Genomic DNA, 27529 nt, shown 5'->3' on the forward strand with positions numbered 1-27529 from the left:
TACGGTCCTTCAGAGGGCCAGGCTTTGGCTTGTGTCAGGGTGAGGGGAAGAAAGTGATGTGGAGGGAGAAGCAAGGATCCAAAACTGGGCTGGAGGAATGTGGAGTACTGAGGGCAGAAGCAGGACTAGGTCTAACCCACCTCTGCTCCTCCACCCCCTGTGCCTGGCCCGTTAGCCAGTGGAGGAAAACAACAAATGGAACCCATGGCTCTGCAAACACAGTAAGTCAGAGAGATTTTATTTAAATAGACTTTACTTAGATGTAAACTGGAGAGTTTTATGTGCAAATGCATTTTGGTTTTTAAGTTGGAGCCATCACCCCATTATTAACTCGTGTGTGTGTGTGTGTGTGTGTGTGTGTGTGTATCAGTGTTCTTGTGAGAATCCATTGGTTTATGTAGATCTTTACAGTCTCTTCCAGTTCACCTCTGTGTCTACTGATAAGCTGTGCTCCTCTTTATCATTATTCATTCCCATTATTCATTCTCCTTGAAGAATCCTTAATGACCTTCAGTCATCTTCGTTTTTCCAATCTGTCCAAAGGAAAGGCTCCTGGAAGTATGCAGGTGAGGCTGGGGAGGGTCTTGAGGTATCTTAAGGCACAGTTATCCCCCTGGGGGGCGAGGCTTCAGCTTTCTGAGTCCAGGGGGTAGGAGTACTGGATCCGGGAGCGCCAGAAGTGCAGGACCACAAATGCTACGGCCCCAAGTAGTAAGAGGGCGCCCAGGGCCCCAAAGAGAATCCCGAAGAAGGCGCCGAGTTTCATGCTCAGCTGCTCACAGTGCTCGCCCCAGGGCATGTAGATGGAGAAGGGCACACAGCTGGGGACAGAGAGAGGGGACACGGTCAGTGGTGGGGAGGCCGGCGCTCAGCTTTGCCACCCTCTCCTGCGGCGGAGCCTGAGGTTTTCAATTCCTGAAGTTGGGCTCCCCATTATGGAAAGAGGCCCGGTTAGCCCTGAGATGGGGCTGAAGAGCGGCCACCGTGCAAACAAAGCAGATGCGGTGCCCATTCACTCGGGGTCAGCGTCAGTCAAGTACGGGAAGGTGAGGGGCTGGCCACAGGTGGGCGCGCGCAGTCACAAACCCCTCTCGCCCGGGGAGAGCTTGGCTCTGCGCTCCATCCTCTACCCTATGCCCCGGCTCTATCCCCCGCCTCCTTGAGAGAGGGCAAGCTGGTCCGCTGCTGCAGTGGAGTGAGGGTAGGCAGAGGACACTGCTGTGACAAGAGCGCCTAGGTGGCGCTGCCCTTCTCCTTACCAGGCCTACAGACTTAGTGCATTTTCCTCACCTGGAGCCCCTCAGACTGTTGATGGAGCAACAGGGCTTAAGGCACCAGTCTGAGAGGGCCTCCGATGCCTGGTGCTCTGAAGAAGGGGCACAAGATAAAGGGTTCCTTTTTTCCACAAGAAGACAGCAGGATGTCCACCCAAGAAGGAAAATCAGGTGGAAGAATTTGACTTTGGAACACATATCCTGCTACTTAGCTTTACTGGGTACCTTGGCAGGGCCCTCATCTCTGAACTGCAGTTTTCTCATCTTTAAAAGTCATAATACTTACCTAGTAGCCAATTTGAGTTTCAGAGGAAATATAGCACCTTTATTCTCCACGCAGAGTAGGCGCTCACACCTTTTCCTTTCCATTGTCCCCTATTCTCTTACATCCCCGTTCTCTCAGTTACAGAGGGAACCATCATAACTTTCAGGTGCCATGACTTCTCTGGACCCCTTGCAGTGTCTTTGCTCAGCTTGGATTCCCCTGCACTGCCCTCTGCCTCATGCACCACTCACCTGCAGTGGGGCCCATCCGGCAGGTGCTGGCACTGGCCTCCGTGCTCACAGTAGCCCTCGCTGCAGGGGGACATGCAGGTGAAGCCGCCCTGCGGGCTGTAGACCAGTTTGTAGCCCTTGTAGCCACTGCATTTTAAGTAAGTCCGCAGTGTGCTCACGTTCCCTGTTAAGTAGGACACAGATGAATACGGAAAGCAATTGGTTAACACCAAATCTATACCTTGTCAACCAATAATTCCATTTTAGCTATTTATCCTTAGAAATAATTGGAAGAGTGCACAAATACTTACGTTCATGGATGTCCAGAGCAGCATGGTTTAAATAGTAACAATGTTTAACAAATTTTGTTAAATAAGGAATATTATGCAACCACTAAGCACCAGTACAGGAAATGCATTGGTTAAGAGCATATGCTTTGGCATCAGCCAGGCCTGAGTAGAAATTCAACCTCTTCTACTAACTAGTTGTGTGATTTGGGGAAATTTCTTAATTCTTTCAGTCTTAGTTTCCTTATCTTAAAAAAAAAGTTAATAGCACCTACCTTGCTGCGAAAGTTTAAATCAGATAATATATTAGAGTATTCGGTATAGTACGTGACACAGTAGGTACTAAATTAACAGTCACAATTAGTATAATATTCTATTTAAAATATATTATACCACCCCATATTAAAATATATTATAAAAATATTTTAAATGGGAATATGCACACAACATTCAATATAATGTGTTCACAATTGTTTAATAAGGTTGTGAAAATTTTGGTGTAATTTGAACCCTTTAGTGTAAAAAAATTTGATATGTGTGAAGATGCCTGTGCATAAAAGAAACATCAGAAGGATATGTGCAAAATGTATTTGTCTCTGGGGACTGGAAATACTGGTGATTTTTTTCTCTTCTTTTTGTTAATTTCCTAAAGTTTATAAAATAAACATATAGTACTTGTGTAATAAAAACCATGGGGTTTTGTTTGTTTTCTTGAACAAAAGGTGTAATCTTGTCTGGAGGTAGTTGTTCCCTTACCCCCAACCCTACTTCCCTACCACACATACTCATAGTAATTTGAGTATGAATGTGTGTGGATGAGGCTTAACCTACATTCTAAAAGAAGCTCTTGCTTGGTCCTGGACCTGAGTAATACAAGGGCTTCTGTTGGATTTGGCATGGTCACTGTCCTGTTCTCTGTCTCAGTCCAAAATAGGTTGGGCTATTCTTTTCCTTCTCTGACAAGGCTGTCAACTTATTTCATCCCTGTTCAGGGACAGTCAAGGGCTGTCAGGGCTGAAAGGGACCTCAGAAATCCCATCTCATTTTCTTGATGGGAGACCTGAGGGCAGGACTTGGTATGGCTTTTGCAAAGGATCACACACTCTTTCAGGGAGGGGGTATCTCTGCCCTTGGGCTGGGTCCCCAGCCTTCAGCGTAATGTCCTCCAGCTGGAGGGCAAAAGCAAAGAATGTCTTTGTTTATGTATATAAAGTACAGTGGTACTTTAACAAAACCACTAACAGCCATGACTGGTGTGGCTCAGTGGATGGAGCACTGGCCTGTGAACCAAAGGGTTGCCAGCTTGATTCCCAGTCAGGGCACATGCCTGGGTCCCTGGCCAGGTCCTCAGTACAGGATGCATGAGAGGCAACCACGCACTGATGTTTCTTTCTCCCTCCCTTTCCTCTCTCTAAAAATAAATAAATAAAATCTTTTTTTAAATGCTGAAAAATCACTAATAATTTTATTAAGGGAAAGTAAACCATTAGCAGCAGAGGTTAGGAAGGCAGCAGTTGGGATAATTGCTCTGGAAAGCTACGCATATGAGTATTCATGAAGTAGTGTTTGTTGCTTTTGCTCTTAAATCTAGACAGCTTGTAGGTAAAATGTTTACAATTTCTCAAAAACTACAAACAAAAAACTAAATTCCCTTGCTTCTTGCAAGTAGAATACTTTTTTTTAACCATGGGTTTGTGTAGGCTGAATATCTGTGACAAGCTCCCTCCAGTTACCTCCTCCCTCAACTATCCCTGTGACTGTCCCCAAGATAGTAGTGACTCACAGGCTCTCAAACTGTGCACATCTCTTCTGGAGATGGTGTTGAAGACCACGTTGTTCCTGGGTCCCTCACTTCTCTTCCAACGCCCTCGCGGGGCCTGTAGTAAAAATGCCTCCACCACTGCATCCAGCAGCCGGGTGTTCAGGAAGTCGATGACAGGACCCCAAAGGCGGTACTGGAACTTCGATACGACCCTCCATTGTTGAAGGGATTTTCCTGAGGTCAGCGCTACTGGACGACCACTGTGTGGGAGAGGCAGAATGAGTAGCTAAGAAGTGAGGGATAAGATGGAGGGATATGCTTTGTATATCCCTCCAGGGACCCAACAGGAACTATTCCACTTACATATTTTCCACTTCACTGTTCAGTACAAAGGCCCGTACATCCAGCCTCTCCAGTCTATAGGCCACCTGAGACAGATGGTTGGGGATAATGGGGGTGGTGGTGAGGCTGAGTTCAGAGAGGAGACCTCTCCCACTGTAATGCATTTCCTCATCCCTGGCTGTTTCCATCTTTGAGACCCACAACCCCATCTCATCTATTTCTGCATCCTAATGCCCCAGCCTAGCCCTGTCACTGGCATGGGTTCCTGCTAAATAAAGGTTTGTTGGTAAGTGAAGGACTTTACAAACCTCCTCCCACCCCAGTCTCCTATTACAAGGGGATAACCTAAACTGAACGGCCTCCACCTTGCCTTTGACCCCTGGCTCACTCACTCATTGTCTCCCCACATGTATACTAAACAGATTATGTCCAGACCTAGGGGAGGGTCCATATTCAAAGATCCATAGTGTGGTGCAGTAAACAAATGTCCAAAGATTTTACCAGACTGTAGAGTGCTGAGTAGTAGTAGTAGTAGTAGTAGTAATTATTCTATTTTTTTTTGAACACTTGTGTTTCAGGCACTATGCTTAATACTTTACATATATTACCATTTAAACCTTGGCACAACCCATGGATACAGGTATGATTATTATTTCTATTTTTATAGATGAGACATTAAATAATTTGTCTAATTATTGTACCTTGTCTAATTATTGTACCTTGTCTAATGGGTGGTAGAGCCTGGGTTTAAAACCCAGGTATGCACAATTCTAGAACCTTAGTAACTCAACCACTGTGCTACTTTGCCCATGACTGAGGAATGATCAGGGGATGGGAGTCAGGAAGAAGGAGCCCCCAGTTCTCTTTGGGGAGTCAGAGAAGGCTTCCTGGAGGTGAAAGTCCTTCTTGGTTTTTTCCATATAACACCCAAATGCAGCTCTCAAGGGACTCTCAGACAGAAAGGCTGGGGTGACTCGGCTACCCTAGATTCCACTCATCTCAAGTTAGCCATTCCAGCCCCCTCAGAGGTCTCTGTCCTGAGACTTCCTGCCTTCCTCACCCTGGCCTTTCCTGAGGCAGGAGGCTCCCATCTCCCCTGGTAGTTGAATCTAGATGGATGAAAAAACTACAGAATGCACAAGTGATAGCTAAGACCGTGCCCAGAACCTGCCGGGCAGCAGGTTCCTCCTTCCCACTCAGAGCCATCTGCGGTACTGACCGAGGCGTTGACCTCTTCTGCAGAGGCATTTTCTTCTTCACTGAGAAAGATCTGGATGGTTCTTAATGGAAGCTCTGGAGGTGGGAGAAACAGATTCATGATCACCTCGTGGGTTTACCCAGGCTTACCAAAAAGACCGTTGGGCCAGTTCAGGGAGACAGTCCTGTTCTACAGTAATAGGTCTGATAGGTCACAAGAGGAATCAGAAGAAGTGGCTGAGTCTGCTGACCCGCACCTGAGAGCTCACTGGACTATGATCAGGACTTCCCTGACTCTCTTCTCACTGAGCCATATGGTCACCTTCAGTCTTTTCTCATAAGATCACTCAGGCCTGTGGTTCATGCTGGGACAGCTCCCTCCACCCGCTCCCATGGCCCACACAATATACCATCACCCAAATAAAACTTGGAGTTCTCTCCTGTGAGTTTGAGGAACTTTTCCCTTGCCCCCAAGAGTAGCCCCAAGAGTGGCGGCAAGGATGGTGGAGGCATCTGGTGATACCTGACTTGAGGGTTGGAGTGAAATTGTTCCCAGCCAGGAAGCAGCGGGCATCTGTAAAGGCTGGGGGGCAGGTGCAGGTGGGCTGGCAGCCCAGAGTCTGGGAGATGTAGCAGTGGCCTTGGTTGTAGCAGTAATTCACAGGGCAGGACGTATTCTGACAGAGTTCATAGTATTGCAGAGCTACACAGAGAGCAGAGATCAGCAACAACATGCTGGACAGCAGTGGGGAGCCCCCCTCTCCGCTGCCCATCACCGACCATGGAAACCTGCTCCCAGAGAAGGCTTGGTTTCCTTCCCCCAAAGCCTACACAATCTATATTCTGCTTGTGGGCCACTCTGAACCCCTAACTATCCTTCTCCCTTTTCCAAGTTCTATACTGAAAACTTCTATACTGGAAACCCCTATTCCTTTACTAGGCAGGTATCTCCCAACTTCTGCTGAGGGAAGAGGGTTATTTACCAGACTCTGTAACTCAGGGAAGGATTCAGAAGGCTTTCCCCACTTCTGTCTCCTTTTCTGCCTTTATAAGGCTGTGGTTCTATCCACTCTGGCCAGTGCTCAGATTTCACTTGGGTTCAGTGGAGGCCTTCCTGTGATTGCCCTCATCATGATTCCAATGGCTCAGAGATCAAGGAACAGATGGTTGGAGGAGAACTCAAAGGAAAAATGAGGCACCCCTTCTGTCAGATGCCTATGACAATCCCTCCAAGGGTCCTAACTTGTGAGGGGGAGGAGGGAAGGTACAGAGACTCCTAGTCTTGCAACTCAGAAGACCCCAAGGAATCTGAGGGCCCAGCTTGCCTCTTGTACCCTGCCTCTCTGCTAGAAGCCTCCTCTCCTCTCTAGGCCACCTTCAATCTTTTGCCCTAGGTTGTCCCCATCAATGTCTCAGGGCTGCTCTGCCCTGCCTCTCCCAATCTCTTCTCCTTCAGCCTCACACCCCAGCATGCCTACCTTACCTCCTTACCACACCCATCTATGTTAATTCTAAATACTTGCTAGAAAAGGGAGAGAAATGGTTTGCTCCTGGCTGTCCTAGACCCTCCAGCTGTCACCTCTCCCCAGAACCTTTCTCTGCCAGGGCCCTGTTCCCAGCTTACGTGCACAGTGACGTCCATCCCCAGTTAGGTTTGAAGGACAAGCCTCGCAGCCCTGCCCAGGGATGCACTTCACATTTGGGAAGCACTGCTCATCACAGAGGTCCTTGGAACGTTCACAGTAGTGACCAAAATTGTTGTTGTCACACTTGCAACCGGCCACCTGAAATGGGTTGCTGATCACTGGGTAGCCAGGAGGCTGAACCATTAAGGGCATTTAAGTACTGACTCCTCCTGTCTGAGAACCCATGGATCCCAAGTGCTTGTCTTATTCTGCCAGTGTCTACTGAGCACCTTCTTGACCTTGGGCTGGCATGCCCCTGCCCAAGGGCACACTGTCCTCTAGCCCACTCTCCTCCCTGGGCCGTTCTTTTCCCCAAGGCCTTTTACCCCAGATCCTCAGCCTCTTCCCTCTCATATCATGTCTCCTTGTCTGAAATCCTTTCTAGAGTAAGATGGGGGCTAAATGCCTAAATAAATATTCTACTATCCCTTGAAAACTGGATCCCCTGTAAGATGTAGTTACCTGCTCATTCTTCCCTTGTTGACTCCCAAACCAGGAAGAAGAGCCTCACTGCTCAGCACAACCAGAACAATGGCACAGGGAAGGTACGGTTCTGGAAACCTCCTCAAGCTCCCTGGTCTCTCCTTTCTGACCCCTCTACTGCAATGACTCTGGAAGTCTCCCTGAAAAGCAACTCTCCAACACTTTCCCTTTCCAAAACTGGAGATTTGGGGATATCTAGAATAATATATTGACTTTAATCTCTTTTTCCCCACTTTGTATGTTTTTTTTCCATTTTCCAGCCCCTGGGTTCCCCCCACCTCTCTTCTCAGCACCATGATGATGAGACCCCAGAGAAAAATGGCCTTTTGGGACATGAAGCCACCTTATAAAGATTTCCCGTGTCTGAGCAAGGCACAGAACTGCAGAGCACTGGCCTGGGTCTGAAGAGGAGTGGGTATGAAGTTTGTGATCAGTGTAGACTCGTACCCACGGGTCACACTTTCCTACCCCATTCCTCAGTCCTTGTTCCAGAAACATAGAGCTGGGGACCACTAAGAATTCCTGAGGTGGAAATTTCCTGCCAGCCTGGCAGAATGGGAGCTGGGAGACAGAAATTCAGCTGAGCTATAAGCAGTAAAGAGAGTTCTATTTCTCACACAAAGAAGCTTGTGGCCTGAGATTGGTATCTGTTCTACTCACCTACCACAGCTCCACCCACCTCCCAACACAGACATACCACAGAGGGACTGATGACATTCCTTCAATGCCCACCTCTTTTCCCCTCAAAAGGAAAACCTCCTTCCCACACTCCTCCCAACACTCACCTCCAGGGAGGAATTGCCCACCCATCTGGTCTGGTTGTATAAGCACTGTTTCTTTTCCTTACAAGCACAGACCACGGTCTTCGGCTGGAGTAAAGATGATAAGTTGTCCCTGGCACTTCTTGCTAGAATCTCCAGAGTGAATGGTTTCAGCAAGCTTGGTGTCCATAGCAATGTTCCATTCTCTGCCCCCGGGAAGATGAAATTGTTGAGAGAAGAAGCCTCTTGTCTGCCATCTGACCCACCTTGGCTTCTAACACCCTGAGAGCCGATGTTAGATTTCTGCCACCTCTCTCAGGCCACCTCTCAGACCTCATCAGGAGTTTCCTTGAGCAAGGCTGATTTCTTGGGATGATCCTGGACATGCTCCAAGATGGAGGTAACACTAGACCAACTAACTGATCGTAGGGTGAAACTCTATAAGAGAGAAAGCTGTTGCTTCCTGAAGAAACTCCCAAAGGGCAACCTGCCTGGGCCTGCACAGAATGGGACATCCAGGGGAAGGGGGGATGGAGGAGGAAGGTCAGGATCTTCCTGACACATCCCCAGGCTACACTGCAGGCCAAACTGGCTTCTCCTTCACAGCAGCTCCATCCCTTGCCCTGCTGTCTCGCCCATTTCTCTCACTTCCTGGGCCTTTGACTAGCCACCCCTTCAGACACCAGACTGCAGTAAAAACACTGCTACATATCAATAAGGACTCTTCTGATAAAACCTACCTTATATTTTTCAAGAAAATAGGAAAGTCTTCTTAAAACAGCAAGTTAAGAGGAGCTGATAGTAGGAAAAGACAAGAATAACTTCCAGGCCATCGCTCTCCAGGAGAAGAATCCAGTGGAGGAGAAAATCTCCTGATGCTATTGTCTAGCCCCTGGGAGGATGCCACATGGAGTAAAAGGGTACAGACAAAGCAGTTTCTTCTTATGCCCAGAGAAAGAAAATGAGGCAGAGAGGTGCTCAGAATAAGATAACTAAGGGCTTTGGTTTAGTAAAGAATGGTCACCAGCGTAATTAGTGCTGGCAGCAGAAGGCAAGCTGCCAGCATGGGGATCTCCGCACCATTGCTGAGAAAGAGAGATGAAGCTGTGCTTTGTCCTAGCACAGAAAAGCGGACAGAGAGACAAAGCTAGGTAGACATGGTTGACAAACATCAAAGTAGTGACAAATGGTCCAACTGATGATGGTATTTGTATTTCTATAAGTCTTGTTCCACATTATATCCTTTTAAAAGGTAGATATGAAAATGTCTTAAATTAGTATTTGTTAGTTGTTATACTCTATTCTAATAATCTGGTGATTACACAAAGAGATGAGTAAAGGTGATTGCATATTTTTAGACTGAGATGAAATGATCTTTGAGTACATGCCCACCATCAGTCTAGCTAGCCGGCCATCACCGTGGGGGTGAGTAATGACTCCTATTTAGATTATAGGAGTCATTCCTAAGAAATGCTGATCCCAGATATTTGAATGGAAAACTGACATGAAGTTGCACAGGGTATAATAATGCAAAATTATCCAAAGTTTGACTCTGACTCATCTCTTATGGCCCCAGTCAAGCATCCTTACCAAAAAGCTTGAAGTCATCAGTGTTGTTGTTTCTGAGAGTGAATATGACATCCTTAGACTTGCTTTTGTAGTGAATCAGCTCGGTGCTCCCCATGTAGGCTTTCAACTCTTGGGAACCATCTATAGAGGGCGGGTACTGATCTGGAACACAAAGAGGGGGCTTGGTGCCTGAGGCAGGATACTCTTTAGCCTTGAAGGCCTCCTTCCTCTTTCTCTAGACTTCTCACCTGTGTGCAGCTTTCACAAGACTGTGACTCACCTGCAGAAACAGGAATTATTCTGTGTGTCTGCTCTCAGACCTATGCAGAGCAGGTTGGGGTCATATTGCCCTCATGGCCAAGTCTTTATTTTCCCTTTATCTTCTCCTCAAACAAGATTCATTTCAAGTTCTTTCCAGATCAGAACACTATGCTGGGCTTGGTATGAACTGAATCCAAAAACAGGGTTGTTCAGACCATCACAGACTTTTACCTTTGGAAGAGGGCTGAAAACTGTGAGGGTAATATCTCAATGGGCATTGCATTTGTCAGGAAATGGGAAGTTAAACCTTCTCAATGGTGTCTGTTTTTGGAGCGTTGCTATTTCCATTTCATTTTTGTTCATTAAGTCAGTCGGTCACTTAACAAGTATTTATTGAGCACCTACTATATGGTTGGTACTGTTCTCGATAGTGAAGTCACAGCAATGAACAACTAATAAAAAAGATACCTATGAAAATTAGAAAATATGCTTGATAATTATAAATGCTAAGGAAAAAATAAAACAAAGAAAGGAACTAGGAACTGTGATGAATGTGAAATTTCAGACAGGCTAGCCAAAAAAGGTGACATTTAAATATAGACTCAAAGAGGTGAAGGGCTAGCATGTGGCTGCCTGGGGGAAGGGCATTCCAGGCAAAGAGAACAACATATGTGGAGTCTTGGAGTTGAAAGTTAGCTTGGTGTGTTTGGAGAACACAAAGAAGCCAATGGGGCTGGAGCAAAGGGAGTGAGGTGGGAGTACTAGAAGAAGATTTCAAGAGGCAAATTGGATAAGGCTTTGAAGGTAATTATAAGGACAGAGTGAGATGGGGAGTCATGGGAGGGTTTGAGCAGATGAATAACATAAGTCAAAAGAAAAAAATCTACCAGCCAAGATGGTAGATACACTTTGCTGCCTTGCACAACCAAAAGAAGGACAACAACAAATTTAAAAACAAAAAACAACCAGAACTGCCAGAAAATCGAACTGTATGAAAGTCTGATAACCAAGGAGTTAAAGAAGAAACATTCATCCAGACTGGTAGGAGTGGCAGAGATGGGCAGCCAGGGCAGAGAGGACATGAGACAAAGTGGCAGCTGGAGGACTGGGAAAGTTAGGTGGAGGCTGGCAGACTGGCAGTCCCACATTTGCATTGGCTAACCCAGGAGGAACAACTGGGGAGTGAGACAGACCTCACAACCCAGGGTTCCAGTGCAGGAAAGGAAAGCCTCAAAACCTCTGGCTGTAAAAGTCTGTGGGGATTGCAGCAGTGGGACAAACTCCCAGTCTCACAGGAAAGTTCATTGGAGTGACCCAGGGGGTCTTAGAACATACACAAAATCACCCATCCAGGAATCAGCACCAGGAAGGCCCAATTTGTTTGGGGTTAGCAAAGGGAGTACTGAAAGCCATCTAAGAGCCCAGCAAGTGGCATTGTTCCCTCTTAGTCCCTCCCCCACATACAGCACCATAACACAGTGAAGTGGGTTGCCCCATGCTGGTGAATACCTAAGGTTCTGCCCCTTACAACATAACAGGTACACTGAGACAAAGAAACATGGCCCAAATGAAAGAACAGATCAAAACTCCAGAAAAACACCTAAGTGATGAAGAGATAGCCAAACCAGAGTTCAAAACACTGGTAATCAGGATGCTCACAGGTTGTTGAGTATGGTTGCAAAATAGAGGAAAAAGTGAAGGCTATGCAAAGTGAAATGAAGAAAAATATACAGGGAATTAACAGTGAAAGGAAGGGAACTGGGACTCAAATCAACAATTTGAAGCAAAAGGAAGAAATAAACATTCAACTAGAACAGAATGAAGAAGCAAGAATTCAAAAAAATGAGGAGAAGCTTAGGAACCTCTGGGACAACTTTACATTTCAACATCTGAATCATAGGTGTGCCAGAAGCAGAAGAGGAAGAGCAAGAAATGGAGGAGAACTTCTCCAACCTGGCAAAGGAAATAGACTTCCAGGAAGTCCAGGAAGCTCAGAGAGTCCCAAAGAAGTTGGACCCAAGGAAGCATACACCAAGGCATATCATAATTACATTACCCCAAGATTAAAGATAAGGAGAGAATCTTAAATGCAGCAAGAGGAAAGGAAAGAGTCACTTACAAAGGAGTTCCCATAAGACTATCAGGTGATTTCTCAAAGGAAACCTTGCAGGCAAGAAGGGGCCTGGAAAGAAGTATTCAAAGTCATGAAAGACAAGGACCTACATTCAAGGTTACTGTATCCAGCAAAGATATCATTTAAAATGGAAGGGCAGATAAAGTGCTTCCCAGAAAAGGTCAAGTTAAAGGAGTTCATGGTCACCAAGCCCTCACTGTATGAAATGTTAAAGGGACTTAAGAAAAAGAAAATGAAAACTATGACTAGTAAAATGACAACAGACTCACAACTATCAACAACTGAACCTAAATAAAAACAAAAACAAGCTAAGCAAACAACTAGAACAAACAGAATCACAGAAATGGAGATCACATGAAGGGTTGTCAGTGGGGAGGAGGAGGGAGGAGAATGGGGGGAAAGATACAGGAAATAAGAAGCATAAATGGTAGGTACAAAGTAGACAGGGGAAGGATATGAATAGTATAGGAAATGGAGAAGCCAAAGAACTTATATGTATGAGCTGTGGACGTGGTATAAGGTGGGGGAATGCTGGTGCAGGGGGGTGTAGGGTGGAGCAAAATAAAAGGGGGAAATGGGACAACTGTAATAGCACAATCAATTAAATGTACTTTTCAAAAATTGTTGTAAATGAGAAAATTTGTAGCTTAGGGCTCCTCATCTGTCCCCTAACCCTGAAAATACCTCCCTGGGCCTCAGGCCACTTACTGAGGGTGTTGTTCATCTCCTGGTATCTTTTCAAGAGCATCTCAGTATGCAGTCCAGTCTCTGTGTTTCCTGTGGCCAGGGTGTCATAGATACATTGTTTGTCTCCATTACACCCGGAGGTCAAGGAGCTGTTTTGGAACAGATTGTCAAAGAAGACCGGGGTGAAGTTGGAAGGCAGGTGGTTGTCCCTCTTGCCAAGGAGGCTTGTTCCATTGATTTCCCCTATAACACATGAGATTCGATGGTGGTGGTGCCAGAGGTGGGACTCCAGCTATACTTTTGCAGTGTCCCCTTACCCTCACTTTATATGGCTTGGGGTGGGGGAGAAGGGCATGGAAAGACAGGTTGGCTTGTGACTTCTGAGTCTGGAAATCCCTGCTCTAGAGACCGAGGGCCACCCTCTTCCCTCATCCTCTCTTTCATGTAGAGAAACATGGGTGGGAAGGGGTGGAGGGGACAAATCTGGGGTGGCACCAGATCCTCAATGTCTCCTCCTCACTTTTCCACCCCTCCCTCATGAAGGACAAAGGTCTGGTTCCCACAGGCCCGAGGGAGACAACCTGGCCTCGTCCCATATACCCCAGCACTCTGAAGTCCAGACTCACAGGTCATTCCATAGTGAAAAAGTTCCTCTTCAGGGCTCCCTTGGGGAATAACAGTGCCATTGGGCATCTTGAAGTCATCACCTGGAGAGTCGTTCCACACCCCTGTGGGACAGAGTAGGAGGTCAGCTCCTCTGGGACTGTGGTTCTCCCCATTCCCTGAGGAGCATCCTGCATGTCACACTCAAGATGTGAGGAGGAGCAGGGGGCCCAGGAAGCCTCTTTCTGTTGCATCTGTTCTTAGTTCAGTCCTCCAGGAGGAGGGTAGAGGATGCACCATAACCTCAGCACCCACTCCTCTGCTTCAGGGAGGGAGGAGGAGAGAAGGAGGAAGGGAATAGAGGCGATGGAGGGAGGGGTGGGAGGGTGTGAGGGGCAGTGAGAAGAAGGGTGGCTGCTGGCCCCACCCTCCTCAGAGCCCTTCCTGGATGTTTCCTCAGCTGTCCCCCAAGTGGAGCTTTAGGAGGACAGGAAGTGGGCCTTAAAGGTAGCTGAGGAGGTCCCAGTCCTTGCCTACCATTGTGTGTCCACAAGACTCTGTTCCAAGGAGGCTGAGAAAAGGAAACCACCTGGGATGTCCACAGCCAGTGGGAGGGGGGCCTGCCTGGGGCCTGGGGGTCTGAGCTCCTGTTGTGGCTGCTGCCTCAGAGGCAGGGTCCTGCCTGCTTCTTACCCAGGAGGCCCTCTGTATGGTTTCGGTACTCTTCTGGGAGGCTGCAGGAGGCATGAAGGATGTTGGAGAGAGCAATCACTGAGACGATCACTGTCCCATCTATGCTGGCTGACACCAGGGAGCCATTGCGGTTCATTACAACTCCAGTGGTATTGAAGATTTCCTGGTCTGGAATGTTGGGAGACAGATGAGGAAGAGACCAGCATCGGGTCCCTGCAGGCCCAAGACTTGACAGTAATGAAGGCTCAGAGAGGAGACTGGAGGCAGCTCTGGGATATCCTGCAGGTGTTTTCTGCAGGGACCCCAAACCAAACATACAGAATACCCCTCAGGGTTGCACCACCAATTCTACCTGGGCCCAAAGACAGGGGCTCCCGCATCAAAGCTGTCATAGCACTGAAAGGAGAGAAGTGACCTCTTCCGAACGTTTAATGCCCAACTGCTGGGTGAAGAAGCCGCTCAAGCACGGGGAGGCCACTACCCTCCTCTGCCCCAGTGCTGCTGCCTCCACACCCCATAACTCTGCTTCCAGGAGTGGGGCACACTCTGAACCCTCACGGCTGTCCCCAGCCTACCTTCGCCATCTTCAAAGGTCACAGTCTGATTATTGAGCCACACGTGGACTCTGTCATTGGGCTCAAGAAGCCACTGAATCTGGAAGGAAATTGGAGGAGGACTAAGCTTGACCTACAGGTGGTCCCAGAGGCTGAGAAAGGAGGCTGCAAAGAGCTTAGAACCTGAGCCCTGGACAAAGATGAAGGTGATAAAGAGTGTGACAATGAGGTTTTTCTACCTAATGTCTATGGAGTGCTTAGCATGGGCCAGGCTCTGAACCAGGCACATTTCTTAGGTCATCTCATTAAAATCTCACAACAGCCCTGTGGGGTAGGTAATATTATTATCCCTATATTTCTATAAGAAAACTAAGGCACTTGGAGTTAAATTATCTCTTTAATCAAATATTTGGTGCAGTCTGGACCCTAATCTTGTGTCTCCGGGGTTGACTCTCAAAATATACACTGGCAGGAGGCATCCTCCCTACTTCCTGCCCCCTTCCCTTCTTCCTTCTCTTTCTCCTCCTGGGCCTTGATTTCCAGCTGGAGGTCCTTGAGGGCTCTCTAGGGGGTGCTGGGCGGGGGCAGGGATGTGTGTCTAACACCCTCTGTCTCACTCACCGTGATGGGAGCCAGGCTGCTGGTATTGTATTGAGCAGCAAAGGCAATGAAGTTGGTAGCCCGGGCTGAGCCGGTCTGGGCAGTGCGGCCCTGAAGCAGGAAGGAGGAGTTTCCATCCCTGGCATGGACTAGCAGAAAGTCCCCCAGCCCGTTGAAGGTATAATTGGCACCATCCAAGGTGGTGATGTGGGGGTCCCCAAACATCCAGGCTGGAAAAAGGAGATACCACATTGGTATGGCAGACAAGGGAAAGGTCTGAGCTTCCCCACTGCCCCCAGGCAGGGCACGTGCTCAGGTAGACTGAAGCCTGGGGAGGTGTTCAGTGTGGCTTATAGAATCCTCCCTGGAAGCCCTCTTGCATTTTTGTGCCCCCACCCTACCTATGTCTGCTCATTAACTCCCACCCCCACCCCCCTGTTCCCACCCCTGCCCCAATACCATGTACAAAATCCCTCTGTTTGCCATCCACCAAACACTGGAACCATCTCCACCTTCCCTTGTGGTCACAGCCCTGACCCAGGAATCTAGTTCTGCCCTGGTCCAGGCCCCAGGAAGCTACCCTTCCCTAGACATAGGCTCCAGGGCAGGCCCCAGCAGCCTCACCGGGCCTTGGGGGCTGGTACCAAGCACAGCTGATGCGGGGCTGCCTTTGGTGGTACAGGGTGCAGAAGGAGGAATGGTCAGTCCCACGGCAGCACCAGTCCTGCAGCTCCAGTTCTTGCTCTGTGGAGGAGAGCAGCGTGTTGAGAAGTGTGGGGGTGGGGTGGGTGGGGGTGGGATGGGACATGGAGGACCGGCAGAACCCAGATGGAAGGTTCATGGGGCAAGATGAGATGTGTGGCAAGGGGATGCTTTGGGAATCAGGAATACCTCTGTACAGATCCCACCCTGCTCAGTGACCTTAGGCTATCGACCAGCGACTGTTTCCCTTGTAGGCGTGTTGCAGCCAAGCCCCCAGGTGGGCCAGGGCAGGGTCGGAGATAAGGATCTTTCTTTCTTGAAGGGTGGGGCGCTGAGTTCAAAGTGCTGGGGTGGGAGGGCATGGCTGATGGTCTGGGATTGTGGAGGCTGCTTCGATTACACGGAGCAGGGGGAGGACACCTATTACCTGCCCCACCACACCTGTGCCCTCTAGCTCCTTTGAAGAGTCAGTCTCTGAGGGAGATAATTCCGTGTCTTCCCCTGGACAGCCTGCTAATATGGGTCCAGAGGAACAGGGTCAAACTAGACCCCTCTCCTTCCCTAGAAAGATGCCTCCACTCTGAGCTGGGGCTATGGAGTCAAATGGAGATGGGGCAAGAAGAACTCAATCATAAACCCCTAAGATGTCAGCTGGAAGGGATGTTGGGAGCTGCCTAAAGTTACAAGATCAGGAAATTGACAGCCAGTGAGGGGAAGGAACTGGGAGGGAATGGGGACAAAAGGCATCATTCTGTGGGTCCCATTGCTTAGTGTGAATCCCAGGGCTGGTCTCTGACAGAGAAGAGCAGAGAGCTCCAAAGGAAGGGCTCAGATCTCTGTGGACACACATACCAAGCTGCCAAAGACTCTGCACTCTCCAGCTTTGGAGAAGCTCTCCCCATGGCCCGTAGCTGCAACACACGCCCCCACGCCAGGAGGAGAAGCTGCACAGCTGCCTGCTGCTGAGGCCCCACCAACCTGCAAAAAGTCCAGACATACTCAGGCCCAGAATGCCAGGATTGGGTGGGGGTGTGTTTCTGGGGAGGGACAGGTTAGGTGTGACCAGAGGGATGATGAGCAGGCTTGTGGGAGACAATGGAGATGCTCCAAGAAACTGGAAGGAGGTGTTACCTATGTGGATGGGCTGGAACCGTAAGTCCCATAGTCCCTGCTGCCAAGAGCAAGGGCAGGAGATGTGGTCCCAGCCCAAGCTGGGCAACTGAGGCTGTATCTTCAACCGCTGCAGGCACCTGAGACGGTAGTTGGGTCTTTCTCTACTGTGTAGATTATAGACCTGTAGCCCCTTGGGGCCTGAGGAACAAAGGAAGAAGGGGTTATCCCAGGGCTTTGGACCACAGGTTCCGCTTTAGCTTTAGGGAAAACCAAAACTCAGAAATGTGCCCTGTGTGCCACTTTTCCCCTCTGGATAGCTCTTCCGAGGAGGGGACCCAATTCAGATTGGCAGCAGTTCCTCCCCAAAGACTCCATTTGATGTGACCTCCAAAAGCCCTCAAAGCTTGGATCTTTGGGCAAAACCCAGAGACAAGGACTGGGCAAGGAGGGCTCACATGTACCCAACTCAGAGCCAAACCCTGGTGCCGACATTCAGTTCATCCCATCCTCTACTCTTTTGTCTGTCATTGTAAGCTCCAGCACCTTCCAATGGCCCCCAAAACCAGTTCCTCCACATGCATCCTATATGTCAGCAAATGATGCCACCAGCCACTAGCCACCTGCTCAGACACTTAGCTTTCACCCTTGACCCCTGGTTCCGCCAGCCCAGACATGTAAGTGGCCAAAGCAGTCAGGGAAGAGGCCGGTGCTCAGAGGCCAGCTGGGGAGCCACAGAGAAGTTGGCATGTGACACTGGGACTTGCTCCAACACCACAAGGCTGAGGAAGCATCCTCTGTGCCCAGATACTATCCTTGGAAGGGGGAAGTAAGTGGGAGAAGAAACCCTGATGGGGAGTTTGAACTGAAATAGACCTTCGATTAACTGTAAATTACATACTGCCCACCCCAGCTGCCATGAGTGAGAAGTGGGCCTCCAGACTCCAATAAGATATGACAGGACATTAGATCTTTACCCTGTTCTCACACAAAAGAAGTAACTGTCAAGATAATTACAAGCTGTTAAGGCTCTGAAAAGAATAATCATTGTTTATGATTATCTGTTCATATATCTTCTCTACAGCAACCTGGTATCAGGGAAAACATCAGATACTCTCCCCAAAACACACACACACACACACAAACGCACATACAGTGTCTCTCTATTGTAGTGCACCCCTTAGGCCACAAGTTGATGCATCTTGATAGAAGGGCCCTAATTCGACTGGACAGCACTCTCCACAAGATGGCGCCTGTGCTTTGACTTAGCTTCTGTTTACCAAAATTTCTTGCCACAGAACAAATAGAGCGGGATTTATGCTTCACAATTTACAAGCTGATTTATAATGCTAAAATGTTCTTTGTTCTTTCTCATTTTGTAAATGATACTTTCTTTCCCTTTGGGGCCCCAGACACTACACTGAGTCATGGAGGAAGCCCCATGGGCTTCTTCCTGACACTAAAGTACTAGCCTCCTTACCAGAATGGGAGTTCTTTGAAAACGAAAATAGTCAGTCTTTTCCCTTTTGTTTCATATTCCTGGTTCTCACGCAGTGTCCCACACATAGCAGGTGCTCAATTAAATAATGACTACATGAATGTCAGTCCTCTCTCTTTGTACATTCCCTTAAGGGATCTCATCCAGATTCACATTCCATTTCTGGGACAGGACACTTGGAGTATCGTTCAAACTACTCATTCACATTCCTATACCCTGCCATACCCCCATTCTCACTTCCAGAATCTGGACGCCCACTGAGAGACCTCCTGGGTTTGGCTCATCCCAGGAAGCAGACAAAGTCCCAGCCAAGCTACCAGCTGCTCCCTGGGCAGTGCCAAGGGCTTATTACATCGGTGGGAGGTCAGTTTATGCTGGGGACACCCTATAGAATGGTGGACATGCTAGGGAGCTGCCCCTCTAGGACTGTTATAGCCCACAAAGCGGAGGACAGAAGAGAATTTAAGTCCAGCTCAAGTGTGATTAGGTGGCACTTTTTACCTGAGTTGGAATTCAAGAATTGGTCTGGACGATACTTCTCCCATGCTGGCTGGAGTGTCAGTGGGCTGTTTTTATAATACCCATCTCCACTGCAAACAAAAGAAAGAATTGTAGGCCTCTGTCACACACAGTTGTCAAGTTATTCATTCAGCCATTCAGCCAGTCAGCCAGTCACTCATTCACTCAGTCCAACTAGTCATCAGTTATTGGCTGGTCAGGCGATTATTCAATGAGTTGGTCAGTCAGCCAGCCAGAATCTCTGATTCTCACCAAGCAGGAAAGGGGTAGAGGTGGGTAGGGAGACTAATCCATTTCACATCTGATCGATAACAGGCCGGAAACTGATCATGAGGCAGGGGTGTGAAAACAGCAGAGTTCAGGCCTCCTTCAGGTTTGTTCCCCTTCAACTAGGGATTGGTGGGGACCGTATGTTGGGATGGTTAGGTTAAGAGCCAGTCTCTGAAGTTAGGCAGTCATGAGTTCAATTCTTGATTCCAGCCCTTAGTAGCTTGGTAACCATGGGCAAGTTACTTAACCTCTTTGATTCTTAGTTTTCACATCTGTGTAAAAGAGATTACAGTAGCATCTACCTCACAGTACTGCAAAGATAAAATGTAACATTTGTAAATCCCTCAGAACTGAGGACCTGATGCAATAGGTGCACAGCCCCCCAGGGGAGGGGTTCAAATCTCTCTGCTCCAGGAAAGAGAAAATCCTACATGGAGCCTGCAGCCTCACTCTAGGTGCATGTCTCAGAGCAGTGACTCCTGATCTTTTGCTCTTCTCTGACACAGATGGGTGACTCACACAGGTGTGACACCTTGGGCAAGGGGCCAGGCACACTCAGAATGGTGTGAAATTCCTGGGTAGTTGGATAATTCCACTCCTTTCTCCTTCACAAACATTAAAAATCAAGTAAAAGCTATACAATTATAGGGGCAGTCCTGAACACCCTCTAAGAGAAAATAATTTGCAGCAATTACCAGTAACAAATTACATAGGATGTTCACAAGTGATTACACACACCAGTACCAGGAAATACCATGGTTAAGAACTGTTGTGTCAGAGACTAAGTTGCCTTCACACACAGAAACATGTGTCCTCCTCTACAGCTCTCTCCCTCTGCTCTACATCTTTCCCAGTGCCCCTACACAAGCTATTGATGGCCCTGGGGGAGGAGTTAATTCTCCACCAGAGGCACCAGAAACTAGGAAGGCAGATTTCAGCCTCATGTTGAGTTCAAATTCCTGCTTTGTCACTTCCCAGCTCTGTAACTTTGGGCAATTGTTAATGTATTTGTACCTCAGTTTCCTTCCCTGTAGAATGGGTAATAAATAGTATCTCTTTCATGGAGTTGTGATAATTAAATGAAATAATACATATTAAGTACTTAGTACAATAAATATTTGCTGTCATGATATTTGAGAAGGCAAGAGATGCTAGCTAATATCAGCAGAAATCTGAGAAATCAAAGCTCTGGAAATTATTACATTGCATAGTTTCTGGGGGAGGAAAGACAATGGCAGTGAATAGAGATCTTTTCATGTGAAACAGCAAGAAATAGGATCTTTTAATGGGAAGTAGCACCAGGGTGAGTCAGAAGCATCAGCAATGAGGACTCAGCCTGGTCCTGGGGTATGGGAATGTGTCTGCAGCAAAAACACTGCTCTGCACCATTTCCTGTTATGTGATCAGTGCTGACGGCCCCTGTCCTACCTGGAGAAGCCCATGAGGACCCAATTGCCTGGGTGCTGGGTCACATCCCACTGCATCCCACCACTTTGGTAGAGAAACAGGGTGAAGGATCTGCTTCCATCTGTGGAAAGGATGGCCTGGTAGGTGCTGGTCTAGGGGTAGGGTGGAGACAAACAAAGAGGTGCCTGTGAGAGAGCTGGAATGTCATCCCTGGTGTCCCGTCATCCATCCCACACCCATGCCGTGATGCACACATCACCTTTTCCTGGCCTACCTAGAGGAAAGGCATGGGCTTAACATGCTGACAAGTTTGGGAGAGTGTAGGACACCTTTCACCTTTGATGTCAAAGTACCTAGCATGGTAGATTTGCCTTCTTTGTGACTTCTTTCCATGAAGGGGCCATAAAAGGCTCTGGGTTAGAAATCAGTTGGAAGACAACTTGTATAAGACAGAATCAGGAACCTGAGAGATTAGCCAAGACACCAGAGAGCTGGAAGCGGCCTATGTGGCTTCCTCAGGGACATTTAAGGACATTGTGCAAATGTCTCCTTAACCTGAATGGTGGGGAGAACCACAGCAGGTGAGACTCTGAAGTTTCTCTGAAGGTGAATGCCAAGCACTGTGCTTGTATGCAGTAGGTAATCAATGAACTTGTTGAACCAGTGAAGAGACAAGTGACTTTAGACCAGACACAAGGAAGAACTTCTGACTGTAAGAGCTGTGCATCCCCAGAGGGAAGACTAGGGGGATTATGTGGTGTGCCCATTTCCATTGGAGGGCTTACGGTTGAGAGCCAGCGTTTGAGGTCAGAAAAACCTTGGTTCTGGGCCTGGCTTTGTTATTTGCTAGCTGGGTGACCTTGTGTAAGTTGCTTAACATCTCTAAATATCATCTTTCTCATCTCTAAAATATGGATAGTATTATCAGGTTGAGCCATATAAAATTGCCAATAGCTAACCATTTTGACTTACAAAAAATCCATTTCCTAAATTTCAGCCTCCTGATATCCAGTGATCTGGGCTGCTGAGTTCATAAAAGTAAAGTGTTAGGGCAGCCTGGTGCATGGTAAGTGCTCAGCATCAAGGTGGGGGTGGGCAGGAGTGCTATAATCAGCAATCTGTCCTTGAGTTAGAGAGGGTTTTGGAGGTCTGGGCCCTGTCTGACTTCCAGATGCTTCATAGGGAGCTGTTTATCAGTCCACTCACCCCATAGGTCCACTGGGCAGGATAGGCAGAGGCATTGACCCATGTGACCTTTAGGGTCCACCTGGCTTTGTAGTTCCAGGTGTTTGTAAACTTTTCAATCCAAGATTCCACCTGCTGGACTACAAGTGGTTTGTAGTCATCATAGAGAGTCTCATATTCCTAGGAAAGGCAGGCAGATAAGGACAAGGAAATGAGGGGCCCAGCTCAACACTCCCAAAGGCCCCCACTTTCTACATGGTGATGCTGATCACCTTAGTCCACCCACATATGGCATCCTTCCCTCCTCCAGACCTACATTTTCAGGTAGCTCCTTGGACCTTAAGATCAATTCATATTGGGCAGCAGGGAAGCCTGGGGTGTGTGGAGTGGAGAGTCAAAGCCCAGGAACCCAAGTCTTATGGACCTGAACTCACTCATCTCTTAGTACTAACTGGCTCTGACAGCGCTAACCACCTGTGCCTATTTGAACTTGCCCAGGTCCAACTGAAGGCTCCTTGAGGACAGGAATGTGTTTCTCCATCTTTGAACCTTCTCCCGTGCTTTGTCTAAGGCAGGCACACAGCCTACATTCCCCTGCAGGAGCTTTTTGTTACCTGCTCCCACTGATTGGAATCCGATCCGGGAGCTCACGCAGGGGCCCTGCTTGACTCAGGCTTGGTAGGTAAGACCCCTACAACCTTATTCTAAACTAAAACCCTGGATTGCCAACCCCCATCCCTGTCACCTGCAGACCTTCTCCTGAGTTTGTATAATAGTCCTAATCTGCTTCCTCCCCACCCTCATATTTAAGCACCAATCCCTACCCAAATACCGGCTCTGACAGCAGTAACTTGTGCACCACCTTCCACATAACCCTTTGTCTCTCCTTGCTAGCTTCTGGGGGATCCTGAATGCCATGCTTTGAAAGGCCCACCTGGTAAAATATGGTTCCCTTGTGGTTGGAGAAATCAGCATCGTCCCAGAATGGAGCCACAATGGCCAGCTTGTCCCTGTGTGTGAAACCTCTAAGGGGAGGGATGGGGTAGGCGAAAATCTGGTACTCTGATTCCGGGAAAATGATCTGACCATTATCTGTGAACTGAGCACAAAGGTTCTTCCAGTTAGTATTCAGGGAGGGAGGCAGAGCAGCCTAGGAACAGCTCCTCAGAAGTACAACCCCCAAGGGACTCTCTGGGTAGCACTTCAGATGTGTCAACAGCCTCTGGGAGGTCACATCATCCATCTCCCTGCCTTCTGGGAGAGCCCCTTTTCCTAGTTCTCACACAAATACGCTTTACCCTCAGGACATTCCTCCTCAAGTCCTTCCTAAGGTGCTAGGTTTTGTCCGGCTTCAACAGCAGCACCATCTATAGACCAGACTGTCACAGAGCAGACTCATCTGGGTAAATCCCCTCGGCCCCATCCTGAAGCTGGTGTCATATCAGATGGAGCTAAATGACTGCAACCCTCACCCCATCACTTTCATAGGATTACAGACCATGTAAACAGCACCAAACAGTTGTTTCCCAAATGGAGCTTTCTGTTCATAAAAAGGGCCCTGCAGAAATGGTAGAGAGCTTACTGGGCCCCGGGATCTCTTTACTGTGGTAAAGACACTTTTGCTCATGTGGCTAGGCGAGCCTTGCCTAACTCCCTGCCTGCCTTGGCTGACACTCTGATATTAAAGACTCTGAATGCAAACTGAGCCAGAGGCAGAGATACAGTAGGTGCCCAACAAGTGTTGCTTTCATTCTCCCTTCCTTTCCATCAGGATCATGGTCACAGTCACAGGGCCATCTTGGAGCTCTGGAAAGTGAACCAGAGCCCAGGGAACACAGGTTTCAAGTCCTGCCCTTTGGGCTGCAGCCGGGGACTCACGTAGAGGAAATCTCGGAGAGAGGAGCCAAAAGGGAAGCCAATCTGGGGCTTGAAGAGCGGCGAGGTGAAGTCTGCTCTCCTCCTGACAAACTCCTGGTCTCCAACATGTGGCCCATAGGGGAAGAGGGAAACACCTGGGCCAGAAGAAAGAAGAACAGAAAGTCCTCATGGGCTCCCACTTTATTCAGGCTGACAGGGATCCCCAGAGAGTTTCCCCAGCTGCTCCTCTACCCTGTCTTCTGTTCCCCTAACTAGGAGCCATCAAGTTGTCCTCTCTCCACTTTTCCACTTGTGTTCAACCCATCTCCTCATTTTACCCTTTAAACTGGTATTGTCATTCTTCCCCAGCTTGCAGAAAATCAAGTCCTGCTATCAGAATACCAACAAATTATTCTGCATCTCTTATGGCGCTCATAATTGTTTCAAAGGGGAAAAGACAAAACTCCTCCAATATAGTGAAGTTGAGTACTCAAAAGATCACTTCATAGAATGAGACATTTCCTGAGATGGTATTTCTCTAGATAAACTTGAAGACACCCTAGAATTTGTCCTAGGACCCTCTAGAAGTCCTTGGGTGGTTTGAGAAACTCTGTCCTAAACATTTCTCAAATGGGTCTCCTTTCCATACTCACCTGGTGTTGCTTGGAATTCACAGCCATCTCCACACTGCTCTCCTAGCCTGTGAATCCATCCTCCACCCCAGCCACCATAGCACCATTTGTAAATGCAAATCTAGCCACGTACTCCCTAGTTCCCATTATCCACAAGACTCCCTTACATCACAGCCTCAGTTCTCAATACTCTTCACCTTACTTCCAGCAACATGCCCATGCTTTGGGGATCTTCTCCCCATGCTATACTGAGACTGCTTTTCATATCTATACCTTTATTCCAGCTGTTCAGGCCCTCCTGCTGGCTTGGAGTCTTTCCTCTCCCCCAGCTCCTATTAATTCTTTCTAGGAAGCCTCCTCATCACCTTGAACCCACTCCCACATCCCTTAGGGGCCTTTCATTGTGTGTGCCTAATACTCTGGGCTTATTCCTGTAATTACACCTACTGAGGCAGCAGACCTGTCTCTTGCTGGACAGCACCTTGATCATTTTTCTGTCTTCACCTCCTACTGCTGTGCCATGTACAAAGCCAGCCCTCAGCACCCAACTCTGATGCTGTCTGATTGTTCCCTGTGAGGCCCTTCTGACATGAAAGAGCAGAATCTATGAGCAAGCAGGCTGAGACTGAGCATTCAATTACATCATCCTATAAAGAAGACATGGGGAGAAGCTTGACTTTCCGTGGCCCAAAAAGGGCAGTGAAGATATCCACAGAACTTACCACAAGGGCCTTCATTGGTAGCTCCAATCCATCTGCCACAACTACAAGCTCCACATCTAGCTAAATCCTCTCCATATCAGGGCCAAAAAGTCCCAGCTCTATGGCACCACTTACCTTTCTCAGAATTGATAGGGACTGGGGTAACTGTTGAGTGTGTGCCTGTGGATGTGCTGGGAGTTGAGGTTATAAGGGTCTGGGAAGTTGTTGAGGGTAGTGATGTTGCTGTGCTTCTCTCACTGTCTGTCCTCAGTGAGGTTGTGATTGCTCCTGGCATGCAGGGATAGAAGACTGGATTGGGTCTTACAGTCACATAGTAGCAGAGTCAAAAAGTCATAGACTTAAGGAGCTGGAAGAGAAAACTAGAAACCCTTTTGTCTCTCTTCTGATCGCACCCAAACCACCTCCTGAAGGTAAGCAGTTGTCTGGTGGGGCAGAGAAAATGTGACTTTGTCACAAATCCACATCCCCATTCACTTTATCCTCTTGTGGACCTTACCTCAGTCCTAACCAGGTTAACAATAACCTGGTATTGTTAACTCACCATCCTCTCTCAAGCACTCTTCTAGGCCAGAATGAGCAAATGGGGCCAGACTGAGTAAGAGGCCAAGACACTGGGGTCCCCTCCTACCTGATGTCTCAGTCTTCACAGTGGAGCTTGAGCGTACTGTGGATGGTGAGAAAGTGCTGATATCAGACAGGAGTGTGGGATGATCTGTGAATGTGGTGGTGGAGTTCCAGGTGACTACAGGGCCAGGGGCTGCTTGAGAGAATAAAGAATTATGGTTGAAGTGTAGAAACTCAGTATGGTCTGGGCTTTGCTCACATTACCAGAAGTGGAGTCAGAGAAAGCATAGCCTGTTAATGGCTGTAGTGTAAGCAATGTACTCTCAGAATACTTAGATGCTGAAGAAGTATCGGGGTGGCCTTGGTTAAAGGGTAAGTTGTACATGGAAATGATAAAGTCAGTGTGGATCCAGCTATGCTATTGTGATTACTCGTAGAACTCATATATGTTGGCCTTGTTGTAGAGTCGGTAGTGGAGGCTACCATTTGAACAGTTGCAGGATGCTCAGGGGTGGGTGTGCTTGACTTGCTCACTGAGGATTTCAGTACTTGCATGGTATTTGTCAAGGAATTACTGCCAGAATCCACAGTGGGAATGACCACTGTGGTCATGTTTTTGTGGTTGTTGTCAGAACTTCTCTACTTCTGGACAAAGTAGTAAAAGGAGAACAAGAGGCTGCATCACTCAGGGTGGTAGAACTGACTGTAGTTAGCCCTTCAGTTGCCCAAGATGACAAAGCTGGCATTGCTGTTTGGGTCCTGTGGCTGCCTCTGACTGGGTTTGAGATGATTGTTGTGCTGGTCCTTGAAGGTTACAGAGTATGGATAACAGTTTTTGGAGATGTGTGCACATTTGGTGTGAATGGAAATATGACTGTTGAGAAGGTGTTAGTCACCTGGGGGATGGAACTGACAGTTTCAGATCCACCAGTGGTTCCTGTACGTTGAATCTGAGCTATCTTGGAAATAGCTGATGTTCCCTGAGGAGAAGTTAGGGTTGACTGTCTTGTTAGTCTCCCTGTTGTTGAGACCTCAGAGATGATAGTTGAAATGGTGTAGGGGACAATAGTGGGTGTGATTCCCATGGTTCCTGGAGTAGTCTCATGACTGGTTGCAGTGGACAACAATTCAATTGTAGACTGAGTTGTGTAGCTTTCTCTGGAGGAAGTTGGAGAGAAACTCTTGATCTTATCTGAGATGGATGTTTCTGAAGAAGCACTTCCTGAAGTTGTTTGGCTACTTGCAATAGAGGAAGAAGCTGTAGCTATGCCTGGTGGTTTCCATCACCAAAGAGGCCATTGGGCTGGCGAGCAGTTCCCTAATTGTCACCATGTCTTGACTGGTGGGTCTGGAAAATGGTTGATGTTGTGTCAGCTGAGGTGCTGGTAACAGGAAATGTTGATGGTCCTCCTGGTCTTGTCAGTGTCGACACTACAGAGGTGGACTGAGGAATGGTGCTTGTTATAGGTAATGATATGTCTCCTGAGGTTCCCAGGGTGGTGTCAGGGCTGGTTGGTGCTGTCCACAGTTCTGTAGTAGTAGTAGTAGTGACTTGAGTTGTGTGACTTTCCCTGAAGGGTGTTGGGGTGAATGTTGTAACTTCACCTGCTTGGATGTATCCTGAGGAACATTTTCTGAGAATGAATGTCCAGTTGGTTTGAATGAAGAAATTACAG

General features: G+C 48.0%; 1 protein-coding gene across 4 annotated transcripts in view; it reads right to left on the reverse strand.

The window, feature by feature from the left end:
• Positions 1–217: 217 nt before the first annotated feature.
• MUC4 (mucin 4, cell surface associated) overlaps positions 218–27529 on the reverse strand; it is a 73295-nt gene continuing 45983 nt past the window's right edge. For 2 of the 4 annotated variants that reach the window (XM_028504950.2, XM_036018250.1), the window contains 24 exons: positions 25918–26046; positions 25404–25556; positions 23957–24090; positions 23013–23177; positions 22100–22258; positions 20915–21045; positions 19199–19287; positions 17221–17400; positions 16942–17067; positions 16012–16131; positions 15409–15617; positions 14809–14887; positions 14234–14401; positions 13564–13665; positions 12959–13180; positions 9877–10017; positions 8311–8492; positions 6982–7141; positions 5881–6060; positions 5380–5453; positions 4182–4246; positions 3840–4078; positions 1791–1953; positions 218–821 (listed from right to left, as the gene is read on the reverse strand). In XM_028504950.2, coding sequence (XP_028360751.2) covers positions 629–821; positions 1791–1953; positions 3840–4078; positions 4182–4246; positions 5380–5453; positions 5881–6060; positions 6982–7141; positions 8311–8492; positions 9877–10017; positions 12959–13180; positions 13564–13665; positions 14234–14401; positions 14809–14887; positions 15409–15617; positions 16012–16131; positions 16942–17067; positions 17221–17400; positions 19199–19287; positions 20915–21045; positions 22100–22258; positions 23013–23177; positions 23957–24090; positions 25404–25556; positions 25918–26046 — 3563 coding nt within the window. In that variant the 3' untranslated portion in view covers positions 218–628. The remainder of the gene's footprint in view (positions 822–1790; positions 1954–3839; positions 4079–4181; positions 4247–5379; positions 5454–5880; positions 6061–6981; positions 7142–8310; positions 8493–9876; positions 10018–12958; positions 13181–13563; positions 13666–14233; positions 14402–14808; positions 14888–15408; positions 15618–16011; positions 16132–16941; positions 17068–17220; positions 17401–19198; positions 19288–20914; positions 21046–22099; positions 22259–23012; positions 23178–23956; positions 24091–25403; positions 25557–25917; positions 26047–27529) is intronic. The other 2 variants (XM_036018252.1, XM_036018251.1) reach the window with 2 other exon arrangements.

Source organism: Phyllostomus discolor, chromosome 2 (assembly GCF_004126475.2).
Source record: "Phyllostomus discolor isolate MPI-MPIP mPhyDis1 chromosome 2, mPhyDis1.pri.v3, whole genome shotgun sequence".
NCBI lineage: Eukaryota > Metazoa > Chordata > Mammalia > Chiroptera > Phyllostomidae > Phyllostomus > Phyllostomus discolor.